Genomic DNA, 13082 nt, shown 5'->3' on the forward strand with positions numbered 1-13082 from the left:
CACACTCAATTAACGTACATGTATGTGTTAGATAAAAACATAAACGTTTCAAAGATTAGTGGAAACGCAAATTATAACATAAGCGAACAGAAAGTTGTCCAAGTGACTGTGATGAAATTGACATTATAAAAAATATAGCTATGTTACTATATCATGTATATATTTAGGAAATAAACGCAGCTAGTTGCAGTATAAATAAAAATATAAATGTAATGTGTTACTCAATACCAAAGAGCTGTTACGCTTGTATTTCAAAGATGGTATTGTTGTATCAAACCGGAACATATTTTCGAATACGGGATTTCTTTTTTAATATTTTTGTTCGACATTCTTTCACATACAATTTCTAAAGACGTTGGTTTTTCATATTTTTGTGTTGTAAAAAGAATACGCTTTGTATATTTAATCATATGTCTATTTATACAACATGGGTTATTGTTTAAGATGAATGTGAGTAATCAGATTAATTAACTATGCATCTACCTTTAACAGATTAGGAACTAACTGCCGCAATGCGACAAGAATTGGCCAATTGGAATACTGATCTCCCACAAATATATAGCATGACTTGTTGTAACAATCGTAGCAGTTCCAAATGAAGGGCTGCATATTTCGTGTAGTTGATTTAATATTGTGTTCCAACAATTATGTTTCCATCATGTTTTGACATTTTAAACTTTAGGAAATTTCTATTTCTGACCGGTTTTTTTTCCCAATTTAATCTGAAGCTTAAAAGGTTTGCTAATCTTACATAAAGTTATATTTTCTATCATTTGTATACATTTGGATGTACCTGTCTCTTTTTGGAACCTTGTTTAAATGTGATGTTCTGTGTTTATGCTTTCTTAAGCTCTTATTTATTGACTTTTAACTTTTTTATATTCGAGCCCACTGATGAGTCGTTTGCAGTCGAAACGCTCATCTGGCGTATAAAATATTTATTCTGGTATCTATGATGAGTTTATTGTTGATTGTATATATGTGCCGACTCTATTTGAAATTTAATTACTTTCTTACCACGAGAAGTATTTCTTACATCTTAATCGTTTCATAATTGTTCGATTTGTATTATGAATCCCTGTGTTAGTTTTTATCGTTTGAATTGTTTTACATTGTCATTTCGGGGCTTTTTATAGCTGACTATGCGATATGATCTTTGCTCGTTGTTGAAGGCCGTACTTTGACCTATAATTATTAATTTCTGTGTCATTTTGGTCTCTTGAGGAGAGTTGTCTCATTGGCAATCATACCATATCTTCTTTTTTTTATAATTAGTACAGATATTTTCTTATTTTTCCAAACTTAAAATTCCAACAGTTGTCTTTCTTCTTATTATAAGACTGTATTTATATAATTCGGAAGGAAATTAATATATTTTCTATTTCTTAACGAGATTTTGTTTTTGCTTTGATGCTTCGATATGCTTTTTGACGTTTTTTGCATTATTGTTTGAATTGAAAATCTGGTAACTAATATGCTTTGTCTCTGATGAAACGTCGCATTCATAAGTTAAAAACTGTTCGACCAAAGTCCATTTTCAGAGACAAACATGCTATGAAATGTTTATCGTCTCTTCGTGATAAGGATGTTGTTATTCTTGCGGACAAAGCTTCAATTAATATTGTCTTTGTATGTAAATCGTACTACTACGAGTGTGTTGAAAAAGAAGAAGGAATAAATGACCACGCAGGTAATCTCACATACAAAGACATATGATCGTTTGACAAGGATAAGATTATGGCGAATTATAAGTCCTTAATAGCTTCCATGAACATTACATTGAACAGAGCACCAACCTTGTTTGTATTCGACACATAAGCTTCACAAATTCCGTAAAAACAACAGTACATTGCCGACTCGCCTACATGTTTGATGAAAGAATTGTGCATAAAATTAAATAAATATCTGTCCACAGTGAAAAAGGGTCTTCAACAATCCATATGTGGATTCTAAAACACTTTAAGGAACTTGTTGATGATTTTAAATATCGATCTTTCTCTTAAATTACTTCTATCAACTTTTGATTTTTCAACCCTGTACACCACAATTCACCATGTGAAATTGAACAATTAATTAAAAGAAATAACTTAAAACTGGTAGCAGATGCTACAAATTTATTATTCTGTGATACCATACGGAATATTGTTCCCCTCTCTTTGCTGACCTTTCATTATCTTCATATGAGTCGGAGTTCCTTCAGGCACTTGTAAAAAACAAGAAGATCCAAGATGCCAAATCATTTAATTTCACATTCAGATATTTTGATGATGTTCTTTCTATTTACAATCCAAACTTTTCTTATTGGGTTCCATTAATAATCTCCAGAACTAAAATTAAATAAACAACATACACAGCTTCCTCTACCTCATTTTTAGACTTAAACCTCGATTGTGACATAACCGGTCATCTCAGTTCCAGAATCTATGACAAACGAGACGATTTTAATTTTGAAATAATCATTTCCCCTCCCCCACCTTAGTAGCAATATACCAACTTCCCCTAGAAAGAAGATGTGGTATGATTGCCAATGAAACAACTTTCCACAAGGTACAAAATGACACATAAATTAACTATAGGTCACCGTACGGCTTTCAAAAATGAGCAAAGCCCATACCACATAGTCGGTTATAAAAGGCCCCGAAATGACAATGTAAAACAATTCAAACGAGAAAACTAACAGCCTAATTCATATACAAAAAATGAACGAAAAATAAACAAGAAACCCACAAACAAACGACAACCACTAACTTCAGGCCCCTGACTTGGGACACATACATAAAGAGTGTGGAGGGTTACACATGTAAGCGGGATCCCAACCCTCCCTCCAATCTAGGACTGTCGTGTAACAGTACAACATAAGAACGAACTATAATTATCAGTTGAAAAAGCTTAACTCATCAGATGGATACAAATACAACACAGAGTGGAAGGGGCCGGGTATTGACATTGTTTATCATCTTAATAACGTGTTGTAGTGAACACAGAGTGGAAGGGGCCGGGTATTGACATTGTTTATCATCTTAATAACGTGTTGTAGTCAACACAGAGTGGAAGGGGTCGGGTATTGACATTGTTTATCATCTTAATAACGTGTTGTAGTCAACACAGAGTGGAAGGGGTCGGGTATTGACATTGTTTATCATCTTAATAACGTGTTGTAGTCAACACAGAGTGGAAGGGGCCGGGTATTGGCATTGTTTATCATCTTAATAACGTGTTGTAGTCAACACAGAGTGGAAGGGCCCGGGTATTGACATTGTTTATCATCTTAATAACGTGTTGTAGTCAACACAGAGTGGAAGGGGTCGGGTATTGACATTGTTTGTCATCTTAATAACGTGTTGTAGTCAACACAGAGTGGAAGGGGCCGGGTATTGACATTGTTTATCATCTTAATAACGTGTTGTAGTCAACACAGAGTGGAAGGGCCCGGGTATTGACATTGTTTATCATCTTAATAACGTGTTGTAGTCAACACAGAGTGGAAGGGGTCGGGTATTGACATTGTTTGTCATCTTAATAACGTGTTGTAGTGAACACAGAGTGGAAGGGGCCGGGTATTGACATTGTTTGTCATCTTAATAACGTGTTGTAGTCAACACAGAGTGGAAGGGGCCGGGTATTGACATTGTTTGTCATCTTAATGACGTGTTGTAGTCAACTCAGAGTGGAAGGGGCCGGGTATTGACATTGTTTGTCATCTTAATAACGTGTTGTAGTCAACACAGAGTGGAAGGGGCCGGGTATTGACATTGTTTGTCATCTTAATAACGTGTTGTAGTCAACAAAGAGTGGAAGGGGTCGGGTATTGACATTGTTTGTCATCTTAATAACGTGTTGTAGTCAACACAGAGTGGAAGGGGCCGGGTATTGACATTGTTTATCATCTTAATAACGTGTTGTAGTCAACACAGAGTGGAAGGGGCCGGGTATTGACATTGTTTGTCATCTTAATAACGTGTTGTAGTCAACACAGAGTGGAAGGGGCCTGGTATTGACATTGTTTGTCATCTTAATAACGTGTTGTAGTCAACAAAGAGTGGAAGGGGTCGGGTATTGACATTGTTTGTCATCTTAATAACGTGTTGTAGTCAACACAGAGTGGAAGGGGCCGGGTATTGACATTGTTTGTCATCTTAATAACGTGTTGTAGTCAACAAAGAGTGGAAGGGGTCGGGTATTGACATTGTTTGTCATCTTAATAACGTGTTGTAGTGAACACAGAGTGGAAGGGGCCGGGTATTGACATTGTTTATCATCTTAATAACGTGTTGTAGTCAACACAGAGTGGAAGGGGCCGGGTATTGACATTGTTTGTCATCTTAATAACGTGTTGTAGTCAACACAGAGTGGAAGGGGCCGGGTATTGACATTGATCTTAATAACGTGTTGTAGTGTTCTTGTATCTGTCTTTGTAAATCATCACTTTGAATGATTGGTCTATTGTTGATGATAAACATTAGACATGGCTCGGTAGTGACACATTCTGTCATTGTGCCATGGTAAATATTTGTATTCTTATCTTTGGTTTTTTGCTTATGTGCTTTATCTGTATGCATTTTTGTTGATTTGTTGACATAGTTGTATGTTTTAAAGTGATATAAGATTATATTACAATGTTGACTGTTGTACCTCTATTTTTAACATTTTCATCTATTGTGCCTCAGTTTTGTTCACACATCGTTGTCAATGTAATGGAATTTCATGCAACTGTCAAACAAGTAAGAGGTTTAGCTACCTATTAACCAAGGTTTAATCCGCCAGTTCTTATATAAGATAATAAAATGTCTATACAAAGTAAGGAATATGACAGTTCGTTTGATGAGATTTGACCTTTTGATTTTGCCATTTGATTTAGGACTTTCCGTTTGGAATTTCCCTCGGAGTTCAGTATTTTTTGTTATTTTACTTATTTTAGGCCTAAATATGCTTGGCTTATTCAGAGATATAATACTATATGTGTCTATTAAGGTATATTTCTATTAATTTGCCTCTTATTATTATACCGTTTCTAGTAACAGTTCTTTAATTGTCGCTTATCTAGAGAAAAAAAACCTGTACACAATAGGTCGCTATAAGAAGTCCATGGAGGAGTGTCGTGTTCACAAGAAGTAAAACACAAAACAAACATGAAACCATAAAACAATATCTTCGTCACATTATATCACCAGTTAAAAGATAGAATTGATTTAAAATGGTTTAAATCTTTAACAAGAGGTTAATTGCCATACATATACTATTTATACAGACATGGTAAGTAAACTTCTTAAGATCTTTGAATAGTAAACGCGAGTAAACTTAAAGGATTCCAAAAGTACACATTGTAGTTACAGTGAAATCGTTTTTCTGATATAATTGAAGCACTGTATCTCCAGTCAAATTTTTTCATTCGTTTTTGTATGATTGTAGCAATATCTTGATTTATCAAACTGTTCTATTGTGATTTTGGTTTATGTCAATAATATCTTTTATTGTATTCGTAAACATATATAGTCAAGTTGACAAATGTCAATGTTTATAATGTTAATAGGACCTTTTTGGACTAAATTATAATACACGTTTGTAAAGGTTAAAAGTCCGATTTAAAATTAGTGCATACAATCAAATTAGTTAGGGCATTGATGTAACACAATAGTTATCATTTAAGATTTGTATTTAGTTGTCGTGGAAATAATGATGGGTGTTGTGTGCGCTATCGCTCAAGGTAAACAAATATACTTTGGAGCATTCAGTATCATAATTAATATGTATACTTTAAATTAAGAGAAGTTCGGGCTTCAGTGATGAAACCCTCGTTCCGTTTTTTTCTCAAATGACAAATTTAACCCATTGATCTAAAATCGATATGCGATCGGTCAAATACTATGAGCAACTAACTAAACTAACAATTATTCATTTCAATTAAATGCCTAAATACAGATGATTAAATATCCTTTTACATTTGCATAAGATAATCCTAATTATCATCTTTATTAAAGTTGACCCTGGTTTACGGTTCATATGTACAATGATCACAAGATTTTAAAACAATAAATAGGATCGGCATTTTAAAATCTTGTATTCTCTATTTTAATTCGAGTAACTTTAAGAAACGGTTACACATTTTGTCATAAATGTGAAGAGAAAATGGTTTGGTATTCAGCGTTAAAAAAACCTTCTTGATGTTCGGCCATTGTCCTTTTGAATTCATTTCCGTTTGAGTATATGATTTTTCTTGATTATTCTTTTTAGTATCATATTTGTGGGTACTTAAGAAACAACCACCCTGAAATTAAAAAAAAGTGCGTAAAAATTCACACAAAAGAAAATTGAACATTTAGAGTTATAAACAAACAGCTTAATCTAATAGAAAAAGTTATATGTTACTGTTCTTTCCTTCCAGGCAGATCAACTGACAGAAGAACAGATACACGGTAATGGTGTTTCAACTATTGTCAATCTGATCACTACCACTAGTATTGAGTCTGATAGCAAGGATTTGTATAAATCCTGGCTTATTGGAAATGATATTGTTAGCGAACCGATGAAATCAAATCCAGAAAAGCGCTGTATATATACACTTTCTCAAATTCTTTTGGACGTTATCTACTCAACTCTTAAACGGGTGCCACATGTGGAGAAGGTTCTGGTTACCCTTCAACAGCACATGAAATCACCCCCAGTAATTGATGGGGTTAGTGATGCTCAGTCTTTAGTTTAGTATGTTGTGTTTTGTGTACTGTTGGTTGTCTTTTTTAATGTTTAGCCATGGCGTTGTCGTTCATTTTCGACTGTTGAGTTTGAATGTTTCAACTTTCGTTGGTATCTTTTATCCCTTTTTTAAAAACGATTTAGATCTCTTTTTGGAACATTGGTACATTCTTTCCACTGTTTAAGACAAGATTTTTCTTCCTTGTTTTTTTTTCTTCTGTTTAGCAGTTTTGCATTTTATCTTGTTTATAATTTTTCAGAATTTAAAGAGGCTTTCAGTTTATTTGATACAGATGGAAGTGGAACAATTACATCTAAAGAATTGGGAACAGCAATGAGATCACTGGGCATGAACCCAACCGAAGCAGATCTAGCAGACATGATTAACGAAATTGATGCTGATGGTAAGGCATTTGATAATTATGAATAATCAACTATTGCATGTTTTGTTATTATTTACATTATTTTCAATAATCACTTTGAGATATTTTTCCTTGGCATAACCGATTCCAGAGTATGGTAAATTTGGGGTTTCTGAAGACGCCTAAGCATGTACCATTATATTTGTAAACAAAGTTTGTTGTTGCCTTCTAGAACAATTACTTATTTAAATTAAAACATTAAAATGGGGGGGGGGGGGGTTCTGACCTTTGTAAGAATTGATCCAATGATGCTAAAATACCAATGATTTACTTCTATTAGTTTAAAGAGTCGTCTGTACTATCCCTGAATTTCACAAGTTAAATTGTCTAAAAAATGTATATCATCGTCATATGATTTCGCCTAGGGAATGGCCAGGTTGACTTCCCAGAATTCCTTACGCTTATGGCAAAGAAAATGAAAGATGGTGACGCTGAGGAGGAGATAAAAGAGGCTTTTCGATTATTTGACAAAGAAGGCAATGGCTTTATCAGCGGAGCAGAGCTTCGTCACATCATGACAGCAATTGGTGAAAAATTGACAGATCTAGAAGTCGATGATATGTTACACGAGGCAGATCTCGATGGAGACGGAATGATAAACTATCAAGGTAAAGAACAAAATTTCAGCGAAGCACAGTAATAAGTTGCATATATACTATTTATATCTAATTAAAAAAACAGGGGTTATATTTAACACCGAATATGGGAAGATAAAAGATCATACAAAACACAACAACTGGTAATAATTCTTGTCTCATGTAAACCCATCGCATGTGCCTCTTTTCTAGTTGAGAGTAATGATAGTTTACTGAATCAACGATATTCTTTTTTAAATCCAGTTAGAAAATAGTCTTAACTTTTAAAAAAAAATCATATGATAAATATAAAATTTTTCCTTAGATATTAACAATTCAATGTTCACAAACAGCAGTACCGTTGTCACGGCCGACACTCGGCTAACCGAGAGTTTGGTCGGTTAATCTATATTGAGTATGCGGCTATATCGGCGGTTGGTCTGTTAATCGGGTTGGCTAAAGTCTGTTAATCAGGTGTTATCGAGAAAATCATTGCAAGGTCAGTATGTTTCATTGTATAACTTTTTAGTTATATTTATATCATAAAAACTATTCATGTCTGACAAAACGATTTGGAGTACTGAATCCAGTGGTGTAATTATTTTTTTTCTAGCTTCAATAAACGATCTATAAAATGAAAAGGCGAGTTACTCATCAGTAAATTTATACACATTTTACACACACAAAATGTACACAAAAATGACAAGTTGGTTGAGTTTACTTGCATGCAATATTTTGAACATCGAAAAAAGAAGGGCATTATGTTTGTTTACCATATTAACATCAATATGTGAAAAATCTACACGAAAAACTGTATTTTGGTGACATAAATCAATTTTTGATAAAAATGTGGTCTGTTAATGGGTCGGATGTATAAAACTCGGTCTGTTAATTGGTCTGTTAAGAGTTATGAATGACATTACAAGCATAATTTAATTGCTATATGGGGTGTTATCTGAATAAAGGGATAGACTCAAGATTAGTGGCTAGAATATATGGAAACAATATACATGAACAATGAAACATAAGTTTAGACAATGGAATCTGAAAATTGATAGAAATGGTTTCAAAAAGTGTAATATCAAAGTAATACTAATTTCAAAAGACAATACATACCGGAAATAAACTCCTCATAGATACCGGGAATGAAATTTTATATTTACGCCAGACACGCGTTTCGTCTACGAAAAACTCATCAGTGACGAAAAAAATGTTTAAAAGGCCAAATAAAATACGAAGTTGAAAAGCATTGAGGAAACACAACTAATACCGGCGTCACACATCAGCGTATAGCACTGGCGTGTTCAAAATCATTTACGCTGCCAATACTCTAGTAATTTTGGATGCATTTAACCTGTCAATCATATTTGTAACGTGTGAAAAACGAGCTTTAAGCGTGTATTGGGCGTACTAGAAACGTATGTTGGCGTATGTTGTATGTTTTTTATGCTGCATACAAATTTCCTGATATTGTAGCGTTCATCAAGCGTATTTACTTTCCTTCATTAGCTAGAGGAATAGGGGGAGGGTTGATATCTCATAAACATGTTTATCCCCGCCGCAATTTTGCGCCTGTCCCAAGTCAGGAGCTTCTGGCCTTTGTTAGTCTTGTATGATCTAGTATACATATTTTTAAGGGGCCAGCTGAAGGACGCCTACGGGTGCGGGAGTTTCATTGAAGACCCATTGATGGCCTTGTCCTGCTCTATGGTCAAGTTGTTGTCGCTTTGACACATTCCCTATTTCCTTTCTCAATTTTACCTTCGTATTTCGACGTACTACAAACTTATGCAACGCGCTTTGAACGATTGCTAAGCGTTCCTATGGCATGCAACTAACGTATACCGACTTTGTCAATTTTTTCTGTACGTTTGGTGCACGCCGGTCTATACGCCAATGTGTGACGCCGGCATAAGGTAATCTATTCCTGAGGTAGAAAAAGCCTTAGTATTTCAAAGAAAACGCATGGAATTTAACCAGCTGCATTGCAACACATGACAGATTCATAGATGTTACAGACTTTGAACAGACAACAAAAAATAAGGCTGATTGATAACTTGGCGTAAATAGTAAATTCGTGCGAATTCGAGCGGCCAATCAGTCCATATAACGCTGTATTGAAGTGACACACCCTTCAATGAAATGCAAAGAAATAAAATTAAAATGAAAGTTCTCTTTCTATAAGGATACTGTTGCACCGTATTGTAATTTTTTCGTCACAAGTACATCTCATTTTTTTCAATGTGAAAATATAAACTAAAGGTAGTAGGACTATTGTCGTGGCTAAATAACTCTTAACTGACACGATTTAAATTGTCCAACCCACTAACAGACTGTATTCCCCTAATATTCAATAAAATGTGGTATTACTCAACTTATATAACAATTATGAAATATTTATCAATGACAATTATTTTTTTAGAACCAAAGTACTATTTTGTGTCCTTTAAATCATATATAAAAATGTTTTTTAGCCTTTTATCCAAAATATTGCTATGCGTATAAGCATAAAAACCACATACTTGCGAGACGCCTTTTCGTTTTACTTAAAACTGCGCAGGCTATGCATTTTTTTTACTGGTGGAAAATGTTCTATGATAGATATCATTTTGTCAGACGCTTTTCTTTTTTTGATGTGGTTCTCATAACATGGCAAAAATCTGTATATTTCACAGAGTTTAACATTAAATTGTGAGTTTTACTCTTAACAGACGTATAACCAACCCGATTAACAGACCAACCGCCGATATAGCCGCATACTCAATATAGATTAACCGACCAAACTCTCGGTTAGCCGAGTGTCGGCCGTGGTTGTATCTGGATATAATGGGAACTCACCGTATATGTTTTTTTATTTGTGTTGTTCACATTTTTTCACTTCCACTTGGTCTATTTTGCAAAACTTGGGATTATCACCATTGATGAATTATCCTTCATAATGGAATATCCTACATATAACTGAATAATTTATAACCTATAATACATTGCAGTAGCACTCAACGGTGTCGTTTAAATAACTTCACTGTTTGTCAGATCAAATAAACGTATATATTACACTTTTTGTTATTTCTTATTGTTGCTACTTTACACTACATGCAAGCCGTTACAAGGGACCTTTGTACAGTTTAATAATAGAAAATCTATTTTTATATTCCAGAGTTTGTTGCCCTGATGTTGAAATAGTAAATTCAGAAGACAAAGATGACACTCTTTTGTATAACAACATAGTGCTAATACTATCTGACAAACATCTGTCCAACGTTTTATCCAATGTATTTGTTTTCAAATGTACATGGCATGTAGTCTATCATCATTCACATATATAATAAATTAGAAGCTGTCTCCTGTTATACTTATACAACTTCAAAGGGCAGGCAAAACTTATTGCAGAACCAAAGAATTGGATGGTGGCTTATCAATATTTGTTTTTGGTATAACTACAGTATTTCGATTTAGATAAAAGCCAACCGCAAGAATTTTATCTAATGTTTGGTCAATTAGTGATGTAATTTTACTTTTTTTGCACATGGCGATATATGCACGTAAAATGTAGGTTATACCATTACTTCTAATTGATAATGAAATACATTATCGTAAGGTTTCTGCGTATTTTCATAGGCTAAACTTGATTGTTCAATGCAGACACTTGGTTGTTATTATATGACGGCCATGTCAACAAGGGTAAAGTGTAAACTAGCACAATGTATGATACCTTGACAGTACAGCTAAGCAGTCCAAGTTAATATTACTTATCTTCACAACGTAAAAATATATTTGTCATCTGCATTGCGCTTCTAATCAAACCTTCTTAAATCCGAATACATTCTAAGGGAAATAAAACCAGAGAGATCAATAGCAATGTTTCTGAATGACAGTCTTTTTTAATACACATCGGTCTTGCCAAAGGCTAATTACAATATGTCATCTATACATATAACTGAACCTCGGATAACTATTCTAAATAGATTGCTGTCAATATTTCATGCCAATAAATGTAAATATACTATTAACGCTAATCCTGTAAGTTTCGAGTATTACATCTTTCACAAGTTGTTAATGTTTGGACAAATACACTGGTATTTGGTATTGCATTTCCTTTGTAAATGAAAATAACACATAATACTCTCAGATCTGTACTTATCACTGTACATTTAAAAATAAACATGTGCTAATTAAAAAGCTTTCGTGACATGCACATATTAGGTAACACAACCCCAGAGAAACATCATCGTAAGATGATCTGTTGTATTACTTACCACCTGAATATTTTCTGATGAAGTTAGGGAGCGACCATTTGATTTTTATGGGGCGGGGGGGGGGGGGGGGGGCTAGGATGAAATTTGAAAAAAATAGGCAGGACAGGAGTTTTGAGTAAAAAAAGGCAGGATGAGAAACTTGTTAAAAAAAAAAAGGCAGGATGTCCCTCAACCGTTTTGTAGACGTCATCATGATTTGGTTCAAAATTTTGAAGTAACTGTGTCCCAGATGATCTTCATAGATATGTTACTCTTGTCACATTCACAATGCTGCCTCTGCTTCACACTGAATTTGCGAGTATCATTAGAAACAGTTGTCACTAATATGACTTACCGTTTCGGTGCACCTAAGCAAACCCTGATATTTCATGGGTACGTTTTGGTCAATCCTGGTTTTCAGTGTATTGATTATGATCTATTGTTTGTCTTTTTGACGTTGTATTTTTCAGTTATGATATTGTCTGTTTTAATTCGATTTATTGTTTTTGATTGCCCCTTTTAATATTCTCCCATTGTGCATACAAGAGTTATTGTTGATATGGAAAACAAGAACTATCTTTAAAAAAGATATCCGACGTTGAGTATATATGTTTAAAAGTATCATTTCGATAACCTTCAGAAGCACAATGACTTAATGATGCAGGACCTCTTTAATTAAATCTCCATCTGAATGTAACTACATGAAATTCTTTACTAAGTCTGGTTATATTACAATATTCCGATAATATTTAAATAAGTGATTTACCATTTAAATAACGTTTTCTCTGTTTGTGTTCAGTATTCTCGGTCCTCGTATCTGTTTACATTCACCAAAACCCCGCGGAAATCTCACATGCGTAGGTGCGTTCTAATAGTCATGTACGTTCGTACATGTACAACAAAGTTTACATTAAAAATTATATGATTGTCCCGAAAAAAAACAGCTGTCATGGATGCAAAGAGCTATTGGAGAAACAATTATTTTAAAAATATAAATCTTTGTAAGATCTAGTTCAAATATTTATAGTTTTTCGCTTGCTTTCCATCACGATATAATTAACGAGACGTGTTTTCAAACACAACCAAATCACCCACCATGACAGTATTTTGTCCAATCACAGAAAGGATTTTCGAGCATGCGTATTCTGTTGCCATAGTTA

General features: G+C 34.1%; 1 protein-coding gene across 1 annotated transcript; it reads left to right on the forward strand.

Annotated features, from left to right (window-relative positions):
- Window positions 1-5144: 5144 nt before the first annotated feature.
- Window positions 5145-11029, forward strand: LOC143067006 (calmodulin-alpha-like). The gene is made up of 5 exons (XM_076239931.1): window positions 5145-5253; window positions 6383-6413; window positions 6951-7094; window positions 7478-7720; window positions 10845-11029. Exons 1-5 carry the CDS (start codon window positions 5251-5253, stop codon window positions 10868-10870), a joined length of 447 nt encoding a protein of 148 aa, XP_076096046.1. The 5' UTR covers window positions 5145-5250; the 3' UTR covers window positions 10871-11029.
- Window positions 11030-13082: the final 2053 nt, after the last annotated feature.

Source organism: Mytilus galloprovincialis, chromosome 3 (assembly GCF_965363235.1).
Source record: "Mytilus galloprovincialis chromosome 3, xbMytGall1.hap1.1, whole genome shotgun sequence".
Taxonomy (NCBI): domain Eukaryota; kingdom Metazoa; phylum Mollusca; class Bivalvia; order Mytilida; family Mytilidae; genus Mytilus; species Mytilus galloprovincialis.

Coding starts and splice junctions, on each gene's coding strand:
- LOC143067006 (XM_076239931.1), top strand. Junction 6,414..6,950: donor GACAGAAGAACAGATACACG/GTAATGGTGTTT, acceptor ATAATTTTTCAG/AATTTAAAGAGGCTTTCAGT. Junction 7,721..10,844: donor CGGAATGATAAACTATCAAG/GTAAAGAACAAA, acceptor TTTATATTCCAG/AGTTTGTTGCCCTGATGTTG.